This window comes from Dipodomys spectabilis, unplaced genomic scaffold (genome assembly GCF_019054845.1).
Source record: "Dipodomys spectabilis isolate Male_0828 unplaced genomic scaffold, ASM1905484v1 ptg000085l, whole genome shotgun sequence".
Lineage (NCBI taxonomy): Eukaryota > Metazoa > Chordata > Mammalia > Rodentia > Heteromyidae > Dipodomys > Dipodomys spectabilis.
Window position 1 is genome coordinate 7964732 of NW_024870762.1, and position 20085 is coordinate 7984816.

The 20085-nt window shown below is 43.2% G+C and overlaps 4 protein-coding genes across 4 annotated transcripts; 3 read left to right on the top strand and 1 right to left on the bottom strand.

The window, feature by feature from the left end:
• Positions 1-740: 740 nt before the first annotated feature.
• On the top strand, positions 741-6616 carry LOC122111234 (histone H3-like centromeric protein CSE4). The gene is made up of 2 exons (XM_042683958.1): positions 741-1151; positions 6161-6616. The coding sequence occupies exons 1-2, from the start codon at positions 744-746 to the stop codon at positions 6614-6616; spliced, it is 864 nt and encodes a 287-aa protein (XP_042539892.1). The 5' UTR covers positions 741-743.
• A 1985-nt stretch (positions 6617-8601) lies between these two features.
• H1-5 (H1.5 linker histone, cluster member) lies at positions 8602-9343 on the top strand. Its single transcript, XM_042683768.1, has one exon. The coding sequence runs from the start codon at positions 8632-8634 to the stop codon at positions 9307-9309; it is 678 nt and encodes a 225-aa protein (XP_042539702.1). The 5' UTR covers positions 8602-8631; the 3' UTR covers positions 9310-9343.
• Positions 9344-18485: 9142 nt separating this feature from the next.
• On the bottom strand, positions 18486-18968 carry LOC122111454 (histone H2B type 1-N). Its single transcript, XM_042684294.1, has one exon. It carries the CDS (start codon positions 18939-18941, stop codon positions 18561-18563), a length of 381 nt encoding a protein of 126 aa, XP_042540228.1. The 5' UTR covers positions 18942-18968; the 3' UTR covers positions 18486-18560.
• A 258-nt stretch (positions 18969-19226) lies between these two features.
• Positions 19227-19647, top strand: LOC122111453 (histone H2A type 1-D). The gene has a single exon (XM_042684293.1). The coding sequence runs from the start codon at positions 19238-19240 to the stop codon at positions 19628-19630; it is 393 nt and encodes a 130-aa protein (XP_042540227.1). The 5' UTR covers positions 19227-19237; the 3' UTR covers positions 19631-19647.
• The last annotated feature ends 438 nt before the right edge of the window (positions 19648-20085 follow it).

The following is a 20085-nucleotide window of genomic DNA, read 5'->3' on the forward strand; positions in this document are numbered from 1 at the left end:
GCTGGGTTCCTGCCGGTATACTGAAACCTTTACCCCTTATAACACTGTCAGAAAGATGAGATACTTGGTCAATCACAACTTTGATCCTAACTTAATACTTCAGAATGACATGCTAAGTTGGAGAAAAATCCATTTGCAACGTAATCCTATCATGACACACAAGCGGTTTTAGAAAACCGGTCCAAGCTGCTATTTGGCTGCCTGAAAATCAGTTACTATGAGGCCAATTGTTAGCATAATTCAGGCAAACAATTCACCACACTACATACTGAGAAAACTTCAAGGAGTTTGTGTACTAGCACAATTTTAAAAAATAAATTTGTTATTAAAGGTAGTTATGAAGCAGAACAATCTTTGCAAACCATTATTCCACTTAAATAGGGACGGGAGGGGAAAATGGAGAACAAAGGAAGGGATACAGACCACGAAGCATTTTACTCAACCTGACGGGGGAATTATAAAAAAATTTTTAATGCACCATCAGCATTCACAATTTATACGTTTATGTTTTCAGGAATAGTTAAGCTCTTTGGGGGCAAGCAATATATACTAGAAACTAGAAAACCATAACAACAGCAGAGGAAACGACCGTTCCAAAGGCGAAAAACAAATTAAGGATAGATTAAGAACCAATCAGCATAGCCCCGCTGCAGTTCTGGCCAATCAGGATCGGATCGTTGCTATAAATGGCGGTAGCCGTGCTGTCACCATTTACTCGTTTCTAGAGGACAACTTCCTTAACTATGGCTCGCACAAAGCAGACAGCACGCAAGTCCACCGGCGGCAAGGCCCCTCGCAAGCAGCTGGCTACGAAGGCCGCTCGAAAGAGCGCTCCGGCCACAGGCGGCGTGAAGAAGCCCCACCGCTACCGGCCCGGCACCGTAGCGCTGCGCGAGATCCGGCGCTACCAGAAGTCTACCGAGCTGCTGATCCGCAAACTGCCCTTCCAGCGGCTGGTGCGCGAGATCGCGCAGGACTTCAAGACCGACCTGCGTTTCCAGAGTTCCGCTGTGATGGCGCTGCAGGAAGCTAGCGAAGCCTACCTGGTGGGTCTCTTTGAAGACACCAACCTGTGTGCCATCCACGCCAAGCGGGTGACTATCATGCCTAAAGATATCCAGCTTGCGCGCCGCATCCGTGGCGAACGTGCATAAACTGCTACGCATTTCTGGCTCTCGGTCCCAAAGGCTCTTTTCAGAGCCACTTCTTTTCTCACTAAAAGGCTGTTACACAGACAAGACAGAGGAATCTTGGCCTGTAGAAGTCTAGGTAGTTTTTCTTGTAAGGCTTTTAACTTCCGGGTCCTAAAGCTGTTCTTGTTGGTTTGCTGCTCTCCCAAGATACTTCAGCCTTAGATGGCTTAATCTGCCTAGTGGTTCTCAAGATTTCAGCATTTCGGTCCCCGTTATGTGATTCATTTCTTGTGTTTCTCACAAAAAAGTTGAGTCTGAGCCATAATGTCTAGCAGTGACTTTGACTTTGCTGAAATAAATCTCCCAGCACTGTCTTTGGGGTTTACCTGAGTTTAACATCCCATGCCGGACATCATGTGAATTTCACTGGTTAGATACATGTATTAAGTTTTACGTCCAGGAGACTAGCTTTCTAGGCTAAAAATTTAACTTCTCCCCACGTGGTGTACAAGTTAGAAACCTTCAAAGCCCAGTGCCATCGAGATTAATAGATGGCATATCAAATTGAAAAGTTAATAATGAAAAGCATTGAACCCAGTTTTGGATTAATAGCAAAAAGAAGTCAGCAAAACACAAGTGGATTATCCAACAAGCCTCAATAGTTAACAGCAAATGCATTCACTTAAGAGAATCAGGGAAAGGAAAAAAATGCAGAGCAGTCCATCAGCTGCATTGGACATTGAGGAAAGTGAACTAAGCAACTCAAGGGCAGCGTTGGGTGGGAGGGAATGAGAGAGAAAGGGAACAGCTTAGACTAAGCAAAAGGAAATTAATGACTATCACCCGATTGGGAAGTAGTTGTCAAAGTGTGTAGAATTGACCAGCTTTATAGACCATGATAATGACATTTCACTTTGTGAAGGTAAAAATGTGTGACTTTAGCTAAGTATCATTATCCCACAATACAGTGGAATTTATGTAATCATTTAATCTCAATAAATTTAAAAAGAGAACCTAAATCATTTACAATACTTTTTTGAAGAAGCAAATTTTCCCTGATGTGAGAAAAACACAACCGTGTAGCCTAGTTAAAATTTATTTGCTGAGGAGAACAAAAGCTTTTTTAAAGTACCTAATTTAAATAGACCAGATTCTCAAATTAGACTTAAAAAAAATAGGTTTGCATTACACAGAAGGGAATTTCAGTGTTGATGGAAGTGACTTAAACTAAAAACTCAGCATTCCCTCTACAACCACCTAGGACTGCCCTGGCTGGAAACCTCCCAAAAACATCTCCCCTTTCCCTGCCCAGTTATACCCTGTGACTATGAAAGATAACCAGTGAACCCAGGGCCATACCATTTGTTGACTTGTCTGCTAAATACCTATGCTTTCCTGTCTCAGGATAAGATTCAATCTATGTACAAAGAGTCCCTTACTCTGCTCCCATCCTGCCCCCCTTCTTATGATAAACACACAGACCCCTGTTCTGCCTACCTTTACTCTGCCTAATAAAAGGAGACTTCAGTTGTGAGAAAGCCCACCATTGTCTCTCCTGTCTGCCTGTAAGACTCTGGTGTCCCTTTCAGGTTTTTGCCCCCAGAATAAAAGCCTGTTGGTCCGTTGAATTCACTTTCTGCCCTTAATCTGATATTCTTATGACTCAATTTACAATTCCTTTCAATTCTTTTGAGAAATGTTTAGCTTATTTCTCGTACCTGGGAGAATATTTAAGAGAGTTGATTTAACAAACAATTTAAGATATAAGGATCCCATGTTCAAAGCCAAGCTGGGAAAGAAAGTCAGTGAGACTCTTTATCTCCAATTAACCACCAGAAGTTGAACTGTGGTAGAACACTAGCCTTGAGCAAAAGAGCTCAGGGATGGTCCTGAGCCCCCCATTTCAAGCCCCATGATCAGCCAAGAAAAAAGTCATCCATGATTTTACAGAAATTGTGACAATATTGTAAAAATGGAAAGATGTGGGCCCTTTTATCATTTATCATAAGGGACATGGCTCACATTCTTACAACAAAAAATTATCAATAGTAAACCATAGTGGAATTGGTTTGTTTACTTATTTGTGGCTGTGGTGCTATGAATCAAACCCAGAGCCTTCAACATACTACAAAAGCATATTAACACTGGGCTATATTATCAGCGCTGTAAAATATTTTTTCATATTTTAAGTGATATTGGTATGTTCAGAATTGAGTATCATACAGTAAACTGCCTTTTTTTTCTCTCCCTCAGTTACCTATTTCGAGGCAGGGTCTCACTGTGTTGACCAGGGAGAGCCATAAATACACAAGCCTGCTTCATTCTCCCCCAGACTTACGTGGGGGGAGGGGGGGTTGGTCACTAAACTGACAGAACTAGCTGTTTTTATTTTTAAATTTGATGAAGAATGGACGGTTGTGTAGAATGTGACTGGACAAACAGTATAAGGCCTACTCTTCCTCTGACCCACCAGAATAGAATTATTCCTGAAGAGGATTCTTTTACTCCTGGAGAGGTCTGTTATTACCTGTAATGCATAGAATCTGCATAATAAAAGGTTACTAGATAAGCCAAACTTTCCATTAGTTTACCCAAAGTATTTACTTTCCCACAATTTACCCTACCCCTTTTAAAGTAGTTTGGAAGAGAACTGGTCTACTTTTGCTTTTGACTTTCATTCCTTTTCTGCAAAGGTTCCTAAATGTATATTTTATACACCTTTCCCGTTAATATCTCTAAAGTTTCTTTTTAAAGATTTCAACTTGTGGTTTTTCGATTTAAATAACACATTCAAGACAGGTTGCTATTTGAGCAGTGCATTCTGATACATACTTATAATCCCAACATTTGAGAGACAGAGGCAGGGAGATATCAGTCTAGGATGCATAGCTTATCCAAGGCCAAACTGAACTACATAGGGATATCTTCCCCCCTTTGCTGTGCCAAAACAAAACAACAACAACAAAAAAGACCAACAAAGCCACCCAAACAACAACAACAAAAAACTTGGTGTTTAATGAGGCAAATTGCTGCTTGGGTTTTTACTACTTGCAAGGGAAGAGAAGTGCTGAGATTAATTTAAGATAAGGTAGAGATAGAAAGACAATGAAAAATGGACTCATTAGTGGAACATTAGCTTTCATGTACTTACTTGTATTACATAAAATTTCAAAGTTTTTCTGGGAGTAAATAAGCATGCTGACATATAAGAGGTAACATAGCTAAATTTGGGACAAGAGAAGGAAGGGCCTGGGCAAAAGAAAACTGTCAAGGTTACATTCAAAGGCAGAATCAGATACCTGGAAGAAGACAACACAAGGAAGGCAAACCTGGAAACCCAGCACTAGGCCTTAAAACATTTCTTTTTTCCTGCAATACTCATGGCTGGGCTCTGCACTGTATATTTTAGTTGTAAATTCGAGGGAATTTCTAGATGTCCTCTCTTTACTTCTATAAGAAAGTAGGGGTACAATGGGGATCTTTGAGCAGTATTTTCATGTCTCCTTTCCCAAAAAATGCAGAGTAAAAGCTACCATTCCTCAATAACTTCTCAGAATGAATGTTAAAGTCATTTCTCCAGAGAAAAGTGTAAAATGAAAGAAGAAAAGGGGAAAGAGGTGAAAGAAACAATGTACTAAGCCATTTTTAAGAAAGACCAGAAAACTCTGAAGCTATAATACAATGCTGGGTTCACTGCAGAACTTCTCAGGCTATTTAAAACCAGAGTGCGTACTTTCCATAGACATTAATGCATCCCACATTTCACTTAGGGCAGGATTCTAACAACCACCACGGACCAGTGAGAGTCAAGAAGAGGCTGGAAAAACAGATTACAGGAAAAAACAAAGACCTTCCAAGGGTAGGTAGAGAATATTAGAAAGTGAAAGGATTGATTTAAAGGATATCTGGGTAAATACACGCGTTGGAATCTAGCTTGGGCAAGTCTCTCCTTTTTTTCTCATCTGAAAACGTGGACAGTGAAAATTACGCTAATACTGCAGCCGCGAACGGTTCTCAATCAGGTCCGAGACGCTGTCTTTGTCTTTCTTTGTCCTCTGGCTTTGTAAGACCTTGCATAACGTCTAGGAAAAGGCGATGCCTAGCCGGCCAGCCCGCGCCTTGCCCGCCTTCCTGCTTCTTCCTCGCTGTTGTGATCTCTAGCGTACCTCTAACCTCATCGGGAACACCTGTGGGAAGCTCCCGGAGTACGTGATTCATGTCACTTCAACTAAGCAAGCCAGTGCCAGACTGTTTCAGCCACAAATGTGGTCTACATGCTCAAGTCCAAGGGCTGCACCCTTTATGGTTCTGCGGGCTAGTGTTGTCCTAAACTACCTTTTAGCGTTATGGCTCAAAGGCGCAAAAGATCACACAGGAAATCCGCTACAGGCTGTAGACCTTCTATTTATTTATTTATTTTAATTTCAGGTTAGTGCACGTGTTCGCCAACTCATGTCATAGTTATATGTTCCTTTCAGCATTACTGTAGCTTAATACTCAAAAGGGAGCCAAGTCTCCCGACTTGTAAATTCAGCAATCGGGCTCACCTATCAGTTTCGCGCCAAAAAGGTTAAGGAGTGAATAAATACCAGTAAGGCACACAACTCCTAAGATAACTCAGAAGCCCTTACAGAAAGTGTTCGCCAAACATAAGTTGAACTGGTTGTTTAAGGTGATCAAATTTGAACAGTCTGACATTGTCTACTGTTTACACTGGAATTGTTTTCTAGCAATTGCAGTTTCTCGTTAAGTATTTTTATTAACACCTATCCCAACAATGATATAATGAGTCTTAAGTCTACATTCTCTTGGAATTTAGGCGCAGGGAACATCTAAAACTCTTGCTTAGAAAGAACTTAGAACTTCTTAAAGATCAACCATGAGAGAAACGCTTCTTAACCACTCCAGAGTGTAACAGCAAAACCAATTCTGTGGATGGACGTGATTGGTTCATTTGGTACTGACGTACTTAGTATTCTGGCCAATCCGAACGCGAGGCAGACTATAAATAGGGAGATTTTTCAAAGGTTCTTCACTCACTTCTCTTGAGTCCTGCAACTTTGGTAATCTCCATGGCTCGTACCAAGCAGACCGCTCGTAAGTCTACTGGTGGCAAGGCGCCCCGCAAGCAGCTCGCAACTAAAGCCGCTCGTAAGAGCGCGCCTGCCACTGGCGGTGTGAAAAAGCCCCACCGCTACCGACCTGGTACCGTGGCGCTGCGTGAGATCCGGCGTTACCAGAAATCGACGGAGCTGCTGATCCGCAAACTGCCCTTCCAGCGGCTGGTGCGCGAGATCGCGCAGGACTTCAAGACCGACCTGCGCTTCCAGAGTTCGGCTGTGATGGCACTGCAGGAGGCTTGCGAGTCCTACCTGGTGGGTCTCTTTGAGGACACTAATCTGTGCGCTATCCATGCCAAGCGGGTGACCATCATGCCTAAAGACATCCAGCTTGCGCGTCGCATCCGTGGAGAGAGAGCTTAAGAGGTTATTAATTCCTCTGCTAACTCAAAAGGCTCTTTTCAGAGCCCCTCATTTATCACTAAAACGTAGCTGTTTACACTACACGCCTGGTAAATTGCTTTCCCTTCAAGTAGCTTCTTCGCTAGGTTTTAGCTGTGAGCTTCAGATCCGTTCGGAATGGCACGTTGCCAAGACAACTTTCGTGTCATCCAATAGTCTCAGTTCACCGTCAATACATAATGTAAACACTGCACGACTTGTACAACTGGGTGTGTAGCCGCAGTTAGGGATTCAATCCCTGATGTTTATTTTTTTCTGTCGGTCGTGGGATCTGAACTTGTCCTTTGCCCTGTTCCTTAGCTCAAGGCTAAGCCCTCTACCACTTGACCCACAGCACCACTTCTGACTTTTGGCTTATGTGGTGCTGAGGGATCAAACCCATGGCTTCCTCCCCTTATTTTTGGAAGCTCTGGCATTTTGGTTATACTATGTTGGGATGCCATAGCTTACAATTAGCTTGGTCTTGAGAAGCTTGAATGTGTTAAAATCATGGTAACTATCCCAGTAGCAATATTAAGTTTTGCAAAGTGCATTTTTTCACGTTTTCTTTTTAAAAATATGTAAAACCCAGTCCTCAGCTCCGGTAATGAACATAAACTACTGTCAATTTTACTAACTTCTCCAGGGATTCCTAGAAACATGTTGACTGCTTTAAACTTCCCGACAGATTTTCACCGGAAAAATCTAGGTGCATTTCATTGTCAAGAAAAAAGCTGATAGAGAACATTTTTGTGACTTGATTTTATTATAAATTTGAACTAATCTGCCAGTCTCTTTTGTCATGCTGTACAAAAATAAGAAACATTTTCTCTTTTGGCCAAAATAGCAAACCTTACATCCCTCCCTGATGTAGTTTTGTTTTCTCAAATTCATTGAGCTTTTATTACTTTCAATGCCATTATTCTTAACACATTTACACAGCTAATATTCAGCTATGCTAATATATTTGCATGTAAACACCGAACCACTTATTGGTATATCATTGCTGCTTATAGAAGAATATTTCCGGCCATGACACTTATTAAATCTTAATGGAGGTGTCCCGATGAGCACCGGGAAAGGAAACCCTTTGGAAAACCTCAAAAATTTTGTCTGGGTCTGCAGGTAGTTCTTGACTACTTCCTGCAGATTTCAGAATTGTTTTCTAAAGCAAATCGTCTACAATGTTTTTCTGCCCTCTTTTAATGAAGCTGCCCAGGCACTAATGAAATTATTTGTCACAAAACCTATCAAACTTGTCTGTACTTCATTTCAGAGGATTGCTTTATGGAAGTCAGTGTCATTTCTAATCCTCCTGCCATGTGGAATAAATCACTCTTAACAACTTTCCAAACTAGAGAATGTCATTCTCTAATCAAGAGAGCAGCAGGACATGGAAACAGCTAAGAGGCAGAACTGGTTTGTAAAGTCTGTGTTTTTAATTTCAGACTAGAGGCAACCTTGTGCCTGTGTTAGTTACTACTGTTATAAACAATATTTATGCCCAAACAGAGAAATATGCTTTCTATATAGTTGAATAAATCAAGGGCTGAACTAATGGACAAATGCTTTTAAATAGTGCTCACAGGATATTTAACATAAATTTACCGCAATAAGCAGCTAATTAGCACTAGGTCCTAAACATGGTGGGTTCTCAGGAAAAGCCAAAGGTATTTTAAAACATATTTTTCATCAATTGTGTGTGATTCGTGAAAACACAAACAAGTATGTGGACCTGGAAGCTGTTCTCCTTCTTCGCAGTTTCAAAGCACAAAATTCTGTGCGGTTATTTGCAGCATTTAATCAAATTTTGGAGACTAACAAACACAATTTGGAGTCCAACCAAAAGCAACCTCGATTCAAGGGCGGTGGATTGGACGCTCCACCAATCACAAGCCAGCGCCGCCTTATATAAGCGGTGGGCCGGAGCAGACCAGCATTTCAAAACTTGCTCTCTAGTTCTTGAGTGACTTCTCCTAGCAAGTTCTCACGTTGCCATGTCGGAAACCGCGCCCGCTGAGACTGCTGCCCCGGCGCCGGTGGAAAAGTCCCCGGCCAAAAAGAAGGCAGCGAAGAAAGCTGGCGCTGGAGCAGCCAAGCGCAAGGCGACCGGACCACCGGTCTCCGAGCTGATCACAAAGGCTGTGGCTGCTTCCAAGGAGCGCAATGGCCTCTCTCTGGCCGCGCTCAAGAAAGCCTTAGCCGCTGGTGGCTACGACGTGGAGAAGAACAACAGCCGCATCAAGCTGGGTCTGAAGAGCCTGGTGAGCAAAGGCACCCTGGTGCAGACCAAGGGCACCGGCGCCTCCGGCTCCTTCAAGCTCAACAAGAAGGCCACCTCCGGGGAGGCCAAGCCAAAGGCCAAGAAGGCGGGCGCGGCTAAGCCTAAGAAGGCAGCGGGTGCCACGCCGAAGAAGCCCAAGAAGGCTGCTGGAGCCAAGAAGACAGTTAAGAAAACTCCTAAGAAAGCGAAGAAGCCTGCGGCGGCTGGTGTAAAAAAAGTAGCTAAGAGTCCGAAGAAGGCTAAAGCTGCTGCCAAGCCGAAGAAGGCAGCTAAGAGCCCCGCCAAACCTAAGGCGGTGAAGCCGAAGGCTGCCAAGCCCAAAGCTGCGAAGCCTAAGACGGCAAAGCCCAAGGCTGCTAAGGCCAAGAAGGCGGCTCCCAAGAAGAAGTAAGAAGTCGGCCTGTGGCATATAAGACCCAGCTACAAAGCCCCAAAGGCTCTTTTCAGAGCCACCCAGATAATCTCCGAAAATAGCTGTGCACTGATTGCAATTTTGTGGGTCCTAGCGAAGTTTACTGCCTGTTTACGAGTCCCTTTATGCATCTAGTAAGTTTCAGACTTCAGGATCCCCGCGCTGCATCCTGATTGGCTCCTTGGTACAGCCTAGCAAGGGTAATCTAAGCCTTAACTCTTAGGGTGGGGTAAAGCTGCAGTGGGTGACAACACAGTGCCTGTCTGCGAAAGTTGTGGTTCAGTCCAAAAAGCCTCTCACCTAAGATTGGCAGTTGCACAAGGCCTTTATTGCTTATGGCCTCAGGGACTTGGTTTTCTTAGGCGGAGCCGGCTCTGAGGAAGTGTCTTTGCAGAGCAGGCATTGGACCCAACCCTAGGGCACACTGGGTCTTTGCCCTGCCTCCCTCCTTGCCACGCCTGGACGTGACGAAATAGTCCTGTCCGCTTAACAATATGCAAGATTAGACTACCGGTTAAAATGGCGCGAAAATGGAGCCATGCCATTGGCTGTCACCACACACTTAAACCAATAGCGTTGTAGTTTTGGAATAGCCAATTTAGTTGGACAGAGTTAAGTGAAGTGTCCTGTATAGAATAACTACCCCAACCCCGAAATGATTTTATTCTACGAGTTTGTATACCGTCTTGTCCTTGCTACTGTTCCCAGATCTTTTGAATCAACTGTGTCTAAAGCTGCCAACTCAATTCCAAGGCATAGAATGAACCAAGATCACAGCCACAAGGGAGTTACTCAGTGAATGTGTATAAGGTGTTGAGTAAAGCTAGTCCACCCGAAACTGGCAAGTCCAAAGTAAGGGAATAGTAAGCTGGCGAGGCTTCTCACTGACCAAAGAAAACACATTGTTAATCTTCCTTAACAGGGCAAAGGCAACTAAAACCTGAAGGTGCTTAAGCTGGATGCCTGTAATCCTAGTTACTCAGGAGGCTGAGGACTGAGGTTCAAAGCCAACCAGCTTAGCAAAGTCCCTAAGACTTAACTCCCTTATATCGCTATTAAAAACTACTAAGAAGGCTAGAGATGGGACTTGTAGCTCAAGAAGCTCAGACACTGAGGGGGGGAAAAGCAACTTATTTTGTGTACAAGGTATATTGTGGTCTTCTGGGGTTTTAAATAAGATTATCTACTATTTAGGGGTTTGTGTGAGTGTGTGTTGGGAGTGGAGGGGTTAGGGGTTTTATTGGATCCTTGGTGGGGCTTGAACTAGGACCTGGTCGCTGTCCCTGAGCTCTTCAGCTCAAGGCTAGTGCTCCACCACGTAAGCTAGCACCACTGTCGGTTTTCTGATTAATTGGAGATAAGAGTTTCACTGGCTTCGAACGGCGATTCTCTGATCTCAGCCTTCTGACTAGCTAGTACAGGCATGAGCCACCAAGCTACCGAAGCCCAGCTTGCTATCTAGTTTTTTGGTTTGGGGTTTTTGTTGTTGCTTTTTGTTTTGGGTGCCAGTCCTCCTGGAGATTGAACTGATGCCTGAGCACTGCCCCAGAGCTTTGTTTAATGCTGGCATTCTACTAGATTCACAGATCCACTTCTGGTTTTTGTTAGTTAATTGGAGATAAGAATCTCATGGACGGGGGGGGGGGGGGGGGGGGGGGGCGTTGGTGGATCAGGTCTGTAATCCTAGCTACTCGGGAGGCTGAAATCTGAGGATCGCGGTTCAAAGCCAGCCCGGGCAGGAAAGTCCATGAAACTCTTATCTCCAATAAACCACTAGAAAACCGGAAGTGATGCTGTAGATCAAGGAGTAGAGCGCTCGCCTTGAGCTAAAGAGCTGAGGGACAGCGCTCAGGCCCAGAGTTCAAGCCCAGGACCACCAAAAAAAAAAAAGAATCTCATGGAGGGGGGTGGGGAAGATGGGAAGGGATGGGAAGGGATGGGAAGGGGAAACAAAGGAGGAGGCAACAATGCTTGATAAGAAATGTACTCATTACATTGGCCATGTAATTGTAAGCCCTCTATGGCATTTTTCACAAAAAAAAAAAATCTTTAAAAAGACTAAAAAAATAATAATAATCTTATAGGATTATCTGCCCAGCCTGGCCTCAAATTGAAATTCTTACATCTCAGCCTCCTGACAAGGTAGGATTACAGGCTTGAGCCAACAGTGACACTGAAGATGTGGGCTTTATTGTGATCATGTTATTTAGCATATATCTGAATTTTAAAGTCAGTGGTTGGTAAGTTATAAAATAGAAAACTATAAATGCTTTTTAGCATAAAAATCTGACATGAATGAAATCCTTATCTGGACATTTTACAGGTTCTACCAACCACCATTTCCAGACTTCTCACTAGGAAACTCTAATAAGTACATTGATTTCAAGAGAAACTTCAGTTTATGTTTTCTTGTTTTGCATCTTGTGTTACCTCCCACTCTAGGGCCAATTTGTGTAAAATGAATTAATGGGTTTCTTGGTTTGTTTTTTGTGGGGTTTTTTTTTTGGGGGGGGGGGGGTTGGTAATGGGGCTTGAACTCTGGCCCTGTCCCTCAGCTCAAGGAGAGCACTCTACCACTTGAGCCACAGTGCCACTTCCAAATTAATAAAGATGAAAAGGGATGAAAGGTTTCAAATCTTAATTACATCACCTTGTTCCAGTTGAGGACAAGTTTGGATCGTCATGTAGGGATGGCTGGCAATGGGCATTTTCTGTTCTTGACTTTAATCCAGTTAGCTCAAGGACCCAGGCCCCTTCCCTACCTCCAAACCTTTTTTGTGAAATTCCTCCAATTCCTCTGCTCACCTTGTAATTCGTTTACCCCTTCCAGGATTAATTACATTTGTAATTATTTTTACATGATCAAAATCTTTCTTCACTTAGAATACTGATCAGTGGTCTTTTGTGAATAAGCTCCACGTGTCATTTCATTGTACTTGTCTTTTCTGTTATAACAGTGAAATTCTAACTCAAGTGGTTCCAGACTGAGCCAAAGCTCAACACCTCCCATAAAAAAAAAAAAAAAAAGAGTAAGTAAATGACTATACATAAAGGAGGGTAGAAAGCATTTATTTATTTTCATTTTTTTGAACCCAGTGACCTGTGGCAATCAAAGGAATGACATACAGCATTTTGAGTTCAAGAAACCAGACAAAGAGTTTTCTTCAGACAAAGCAAGTGACTTTCCTGCCTCCAAGTGACTACAAACATTTCATTCATCCATTTCTTTACTAGACTGACCAACATATGAAGGAAAGGTATTAAAAGTACTGAAGGTATATAAAAATACTGATACTGACTCAGTAGAGAAATTGACCATTAGGCTCACAAAGGTATCACTTCTTTCTTTTCTTTCTTTTTTTTCTTTGCCTTTCCTGGAGCTTGAACTCAGGGCCTGAGCACTATCCTTGAGCTTCTTTTGCTCAAAGTTAGCACTCTCCAACTTGAGCCACAATGTCCCTTCTGGCTTTTTCCACTTATGTGATACTGAGGAATGAAACCCAGGGTTTCATGCTGAAAAAATCCATCACATCTATCCCTAGGGACCACACAGAGGCAGGCACAGGAGAAAGATTATTACAAGGTTTATTAGAAGAGCCATGGAGAGAGAGCACAAGGCAGCCTCCACTATGAAGGGAGCAGCAGGGTCTGAGGGGTAAGAAGTGAGGTAGATGGGAGTTCCAGTGGGTCTGGGCAGAGAGAGGGAGGGGCCAGGGCAGGGAGGGGTTCAGTACCGGGTGTAGCTGAGGAGTAAAGGTTACACCTGCATGCTAGGCAATCACTACCACTAGGCCACATTCCCAGGCCCTCACTGTTGTCTTCAAGTGTACCATCTCAATTAGGCAGTGTCCTTGTCACTGACCATCCAAATCCTTTCTTTCCTTAAAAAAAAACAAAAAACAAAACACACACACACACACACACACACACACACACACACATCTGTCCCCTACCCAGATTATCCCAGCTTTTTAAAATTATTTATTTATTTTGCATCTTGAAGCATCTCCAGGTTTTTCCTTACTACTTTAAAATACTTCACACACCTGTCCAGCCCACCCACAGGCTCCTCTTTTGCTTTCCTATATCTTTATACTTTCAGCTTCTGCACACCCAAGAACCTCAAAGGTATAATTTTGTTTTTAATGTTTTCTTTATGTATTTAATAGTTTCGTTTTATAACACATATGTAACCAACATCACCTTCTCCTTCTTCTAAAGTTTGCTGATAAGACCTTCAATAGCCCCAGCTTTTAAATTAGGAGACTATTAAAGCATGTGACTACTTCAAGGGGTCAAGATTTGATTTTTTCTGTAACTCTTTGTTTATAGAGATAATAGCAATTTCTCCATGATAGGGGAATGTCTCAGGTGATGGGCGTGCTGAATCCCTGGAGGCAAGAGCTAGCGATTAACTGATAGGTTACTAAACCTGTCAGTCCATTGCCTAGGACAGTGAATTTCCTGTGGCCCTGCCTCCTGACCTGACCCTATTTAGGCCCAGACCAACTCGGGCCTGTTATTCCATGCCACCTGTCTCCGTTTCTATCCAGCCTCCTGGCTCCCTGCTCTTCTCCAGTCATCATAGCATCCCAATTCCAATTAATTGGAGCTAAATGGGTTTGTTGGTATTGTTTTTTCTTCTTTCTTCACTGGCCTTCGTGGCTCAGTGTCCTAACAGTGTTAAGTGTACTTGCTGGCTGCTGGTCTTTGAGACAGGAGTCTACCATGCACTTGCTTTCCTTTTTTTTTTATTTTGTCGGTAGTGGGGCCTGAACTCTGGGCCTGGGTGCTGTTCCCCAGCGCTTCAGCTGTAGACCAGCACCCTATCACCTGAAACTCAGCCCCACTTCCAGCTTTTTGTGCTGATGTGGTGCTGAGGAATCTAACTGAGGGCTTCATGCATTCAAGGCAAGCCCTCTACCACTGAGCCACCTTCCCAGCCCCTGCTTTCCTTTTAATAAAGACTTCAAGATTGACATCTCCAAATGTGGCTTCTCGGTTTTCTTACCTTACAGCATGAATACATTGAGTAACATTTTTTTTTTTTTGGGTCCTGTCATGGGGCCTAAACTCTGGGCCTGGGCGCTGTCCCTCAGCTCTTCAGCTCAAGGCTAGCGCTCTACCACTTGAGCCACAGTGCCACTTCCGGCTTTTTTCTTTTTGCTTATGTGGTGCTGAGGAATCGAACCCAGGGCCTCAGGCATGCAAGGCAAGCACTCTACCAATGAGCCACCATCCCAGCCCTTGAGTAACGTTTAAATGAAGTTAAACATATACGCTTCCTCAAATATTTATCAATTATGGTGAAACCATTTAAAATCCTTTTCAGCTTTTTGAAATAGACATAATCATTGTTAACTTTACCCTACCATGCAATATCACACCAGAACTGATTGCTGAGTGAGTCATAAGACCTACTAATAGTAAAGGTGAATATTTTATTTTTATTTGGTATTTGAAAGACGAGATAGACCCATTCCCTTTCCTACCCATGAAAGAGCTTCAAATTTCAGCCCACATGGTGTTGCCTATTCTTTTTTCCAGCTTTTTCTTTTCTTTTCTTTTCTTTTTTGGTCAGTAATGGAGCTTGAACTCAGGGCTTGGGCACTGTCCCTCAGCTCTTCAGCTCAAGGCAAGTGCTCTACCACTTGAGCTACAGTGCCACTTCCGGTTTTCTGGTGGTTTATTGGAGATAGGAATCTCAGGGTCTCTCCTCCCCAGCCTGGCTTTGAACCACGATCCTCAGATCTCAGCCTCCTGAGTAGCTAGGATTACCTGTGTGAACCACCAGCGCCTGGCTTTTTTTTTTACTCTGGTATTGGTTGAGCACACATGTGCCAAGAACACTGTCCCTGAGCTCCTTTGGTCAGAACTAGCACCCTACCACTTGAGTCACAGCTTCATTTCCAGCTTTTTGGTAGTTAATTGGATATAATAGTCTCACAGACTTGCCTGTCAGGGATGGCTTTTAACTGTGATCCTCAGATCTCAGTCTCCTAAGTAGCCAGGATTAGAGGCAAGGGTTACCACCTTTATATTTTCCGTTATAAACAAAATAACCACAGAACATTCATCACAAAGGTGAAATTTTTAAACAAAGAAGAGATAACGTGGTATGGTAGTACTTGGGAAGGTTATTGTAGGAAGAGTGAATAAACAGAATGTTTATAAACCCAAGGTTTATAATAAACCCAAGGTATTTGGAGAATGGCAAGTGGGAAAGGAGGAAGTAAGGGAGAAAGTAGTACAGTAGTTAGATACAGATACTACATGGGGAAGGGACTTTCAGAACTTGAAGGAATATAGGTGATACCATATGGCTTTGAACTGTGTTATTATACAGATGTTTTTCCTTAACTATAGGGAAGTTATGGGTCTTGTGTGATCAGTTATATGCATGGAACAGCTGTTTTTTTTCTTTGAACAAAATGTTAAGAACAAAATTACAAATGTTTTACCACAGTGAGTTTCTCTGGATCAGACATCTGAAAACTACGCATCCTTCACTCAGATAGTGTCGGCCTTTTAACCCATCTGCACATCAAGCTGCTACTCATGTTTTCATTCTTGGTTTCTGCTTTTACCTGACATAATAAGATATGATCTGAACATTTCAGATCTGTGCATCTTCTCTGTGTCCTTTAGGAAATTTTCATAGTAAAGACTACCAGGACACTGGGGTAATTTCTTATATGATACCAATCAGGATCCTCCATCATAATAAGAATTTGTATGAGAGATTCACCTTTAGGCACAGCCTACAATAAGTGAGGGGAAAAAAAATCAGAAATCCATTCAAGTCAGAAAGAAAAGGTGTTCATGGGAGGAACACTCTGCTCAGCATGTTGGAGGCCTATTAAAAGGGCCAAGTAGTTTGAGTGGAGGAAGCAAACAGGACAGTCCTAGAAGATGAGGTAAAGCCTATCACTTGGGCCACAGTATGCGATACCAGACAGGCCAAAGGAAGGACTCTGAAAGTTCCTGAGGTAGGAGCAGCACATGATTAAACTGTTTACAAAAGCCTCTACAACTATGGGGCTCTCATTCCCTCCTTGGGCTGGCTTTGCCTTGTAGTTTAAGGAAAGTTGAATTCTCTTATGTTCTTAGATATATGTATGTAGGGGCTCCAGTATCACAATGGACCCAATAGGAGTGGTCAGACACTTGTACTTCAATGTTTTTCTCTGTTCTCTGTTGAATGTGAGTCTTAATGCTACTGCCTTAGTTCAAAGCCAGTAGAGCAGCATGCCTGCACATTCAAATCTGTGGTAAGCAATAAACTTGCCTAAGAAAGTTAGTGACTCTTTCCACACAAATAGCTCACCACTTCTCAGCGTCAGGGTCCTCTGAGTAGTCACACATTCACGAAAGTTGTTGAGGAGAAAAGGATCTTAGAACAACTAAGGTAGGGATATGGAAATTAGTCAAGCCTAGAACAGGTGCCTCAAGTTCTTTCCTTCTGAAGAAGATATACTAGCACTCCAGACTATTCTGGGGGACATTATAGTATTCTTGGGTTTCTTTCAGCCACTCCCACTAACTATCTTCTGTGTTAATGTAAGTAATATCAGTGTTCTCAGAAAATATGGCCAGTCCTTAGGGACATTCTGAATATTTGGTAAATAGGTTTTTGGTTGTCCCAATGATAGAGATAGGCCTAGGAGATGAGGAAGCCATATCTTATAACTCAATCTGAAGCCAACCTAGGCAGAAAAATCTCCAAGACTCCATCTCTAATTAACCAGCAAAAAAGCAGGGCTAGAATCATAGCTTGATTACTATAAGGCAAGCCAAGCAAGTTCAAGTCATTGAGTTTAACTTACCTGGACAACTTAAAAGTGACTATATGACATTAAAAAAAGAAAGTAAGAAACAAAGAAAACACACACACACAGGATGTGGATCCCAGAAAGATTCTGCTATTTTTCTAAGGTGGATGGGAAGGCCATGGATTATGGTAACATAGCTTGGAAAAAATTATTTCTTCTAGGATCACATTCAATCTTACATCTCTGGGTTGGAGCACATTCTTTTGTGCTCAATCAATTTGGGGGGGGGGGAGGATGTTGACTGAAAAATTATGTGACCAGACATAAATTTCAGTATAAAACAATAGAAAAGCATCTTAGTTTGGATTAATTCAAATCCATTTTCCAAGGATGATTAATTAACAATGGCATAAATTACTTACATTCACAGACAAAATACATTTAAATTCTTATTCTCTCTGTTTCAAGAACTTTATCTTTCTAAATAAGTTACGAGCATTTCATGGAACAGCCAAAAATGCCCTCTTCATGTTTCTCCACGTGCTGTACAGATTTTAGTCTATCACCCCATATTCTTCTAATCATCTTCCTACCTAATTATTCCTAGCTGTACTGACAGCCAGTAGCCTATATCTTTATCCGAGCCCAGGGAGTGTATTTTCGCAACCAAACCCTTCTCAATCCTCTTCTCACTTTCTCTCATGAACTCTATCTGGTGATTCCTTCATTCCATTCCTTCACCTGGAAAATATCCAATCCTAGGATTGACTGATCCTGTTTTCAAGTCTGTTCTTAGTGAGATGTATAAGATACAAAAAAAATTTTTTTAATTATGTACATTTGATAGGTAAGTTGTTAGTGAAAGTAACAAAAGAAAACATGCGGTGGAATACACCAGGAAAGGTGGAAAATATGAATAAAAGCTTCACACTAGTAATTTCACTAAAAAAATGGGTAATAAAGGAGCAGGGGGGAAAAAAGGCCTTGCACAACCCTATCCCATATATTACACTGTTCCTTTAGTAACAAAGAGAAAGGGAGGGTTTCAAATTTCCCGCGCAGCATCAGGATTGGTCACAGGCACCAGCGTTGACTTTCTCTTTTGGTTTTTATTAGCAAATTCAGCACAGCAGTCAAAAGAGAAATTAACCAATACGTTTGTGCGACAAGCATCTCCTTGAGCGAGCAACACCTTAACAGGTGGACAGAGATGATCAAGTTCTTTAATAAGGGAACATTCTTACTGGGTTTGATATAAATCGACATCGAACACAGCAACGGAAAATGTAAAATGCGTTAAACTGCAGTGAGAATTTCTAAAGCCAAAAGAAGAAAGTTGTTGTATTAAGTTTAAGAAGCCACAAGCTGAGCGACAGTTCTTTCAGGAAAATGGAATGGCTCTGAAAAGAGCCTTTGGGGTGTGGGCTGAGACTGATCGGTCGTTTTCTGAGGACGCACTCACTTAGAGCTGGTGTACTTGGTGACGGCCTTGGTGCCCTCGGACACGGCGTGCTTGGCCAGCTCCCCGGGCAGCAGCAGGCGCACGGCCGTCTGGATCTCCCGAGACGTGATGGTCGAGCGCTTGTTGTAGTGCGCCAGGCGCGACGCCTCGCCCGCGATGCGCTCGAAGATGTCGTTCACGAACGAGTTCATGATGCCCATGGCCTTGGACGAGATGCCGGTGTCCGGGTGCACCTGCTTCAGCACCTTGTACACGTACACCGAGTAGCTCTCCTTGCGGCTGCGCTTGCGCTTCTTGCCGTCCTTCTTCTGCGCCTTGGTCACCGCCTTCTTCGACCCCTTCTTGGGCGCGGGAGCGGATTTTGAGGGCTCAGGCATAGTTGAGGAAAAACAAGGATCAGCTTAGGAAAAACCTGAACAAAAGCTTAGGTCACTCCCTTTGTTTACAGCTCCTTAAATAAGCTCGTTAGTGGGTTCTGAAGCGAACCCTGACAAAGTCATCTACTTGAACCAGTCAGAATTAGAGTATTTCAACACTACAATGCTATTGGCTGAACTGAAACCGTTCCTTGTAGCCAATAGCATTGGTTTATTTTCGTGCCCTGTAATAACTATAAGAGGAACAGTTCTCTTCCATTCGGAGCAGCCATAGCAAGCTTTCGTGTGTTTTCACAATGTCTGGACGTGGCAAGCAGGGAGGCAAGGCTCGCGCCAAGGCCAAGACCCGCTCTTCCCGAGCTGGTCTCCAGTTCCCCGTCGGACGTGTTCACCGGCTGCTCCGCAAAGGCAACTACTCGGAGCGCGTCGGCGCCGGAGCCCCGGTGTACCTGGCGGCCGTGCTGGAGTACCTGACGGCCGAGATCCTCGAGCTGGCTGGCAACGCGGCCCGCGACAACAAGAAGACCCGCATCATCCCGCGCCACCTGCAGCTGGCCATCCGCAACGACGAGGAGCTCAACAAGCTGCTGGGCAAAGTCACCATTGCTCAGGGCGGCGTCCTGCCCAACATCCAGGCCGTGCTGCTGCCCAAGAAGACCGAGAGCCACCACAAGGCCAAGGGCAAGTAAAAGGCCTTGTGTTTCCTCGCTAAAACCAGCCTTTTTCACTTTTCTATTCAAACCAAAGGCTCTTTTCAGAGCCACCTATCTTGTCACAGAAACAGCTGTACACTCCAATTAGTTGCATTACTCTCAAAATACTTGGTGAGCTAAAACAAAAGCTGTCAAGTAAAGCTGCAAAGATTCAAAGTTTAAACAGCATCGTCTTTCAAAATTCCTCTGGGAGAGTGCTTCAAAATCAGCTCGTAGAGAACCTTTATTTCGAACAAAACATCACAGTGGAACGGTTACATGCAGGAATAAACTTTGTAACTGGTTCAACTCCACATCAGAATATAGATCAAAGGGAATATGGTATTAAGCCAGCAAAATTGGCTTTAGCAGGGAAAACATCGGAGACTAAGAAAGCATGTTACCCGAGAAGTGGCCACTTGTTAATTCATATTTTTTTTCAAAAGGTATCA

What these genes read in the sequence shown, in the direction of transcription:
- LOC122111454 (XM_042684294.1), bottom strand. Translation starts at nt 18,941, where the DNA reads ATGCCTGAGCCCTCAAAATCCGCTCCCGCGCCCAAGAAGGGGTCGAAG.
- LOC122111234 (XM_042683958.1), top strand. Translation starts at nt 744, where the DNA reads ATGGCTCGCACAAAGCAGACAGCACGCAAGTCCACCGGCGGCAAGGCC. An exon ending in GCATCCGTGGCGAACGTGCA is followed by an intron (nt 1,152 to 6,160) that starts TAAACTGCTACG and finishes GATTTTTCAAAG; the next exon opens with GTTCTTCACTCACTTCTCTT.
- H1-5 (XM_042683768.1), top strand. Translation starts at nt 8,632, where the DNA reads ATGTCGGAAACCGCGCCCGCTGAGACTGCTGCCCCGGCGCCGGTGGAA.
- LOC122111453 (XM_042684293.1), top strand. Translation starts at nt 19,238, where the DNA reads ATGTCTGGACGTGGCAAGCAGGGAGGCAAGGCTCGCGCCAAGGCCAAG.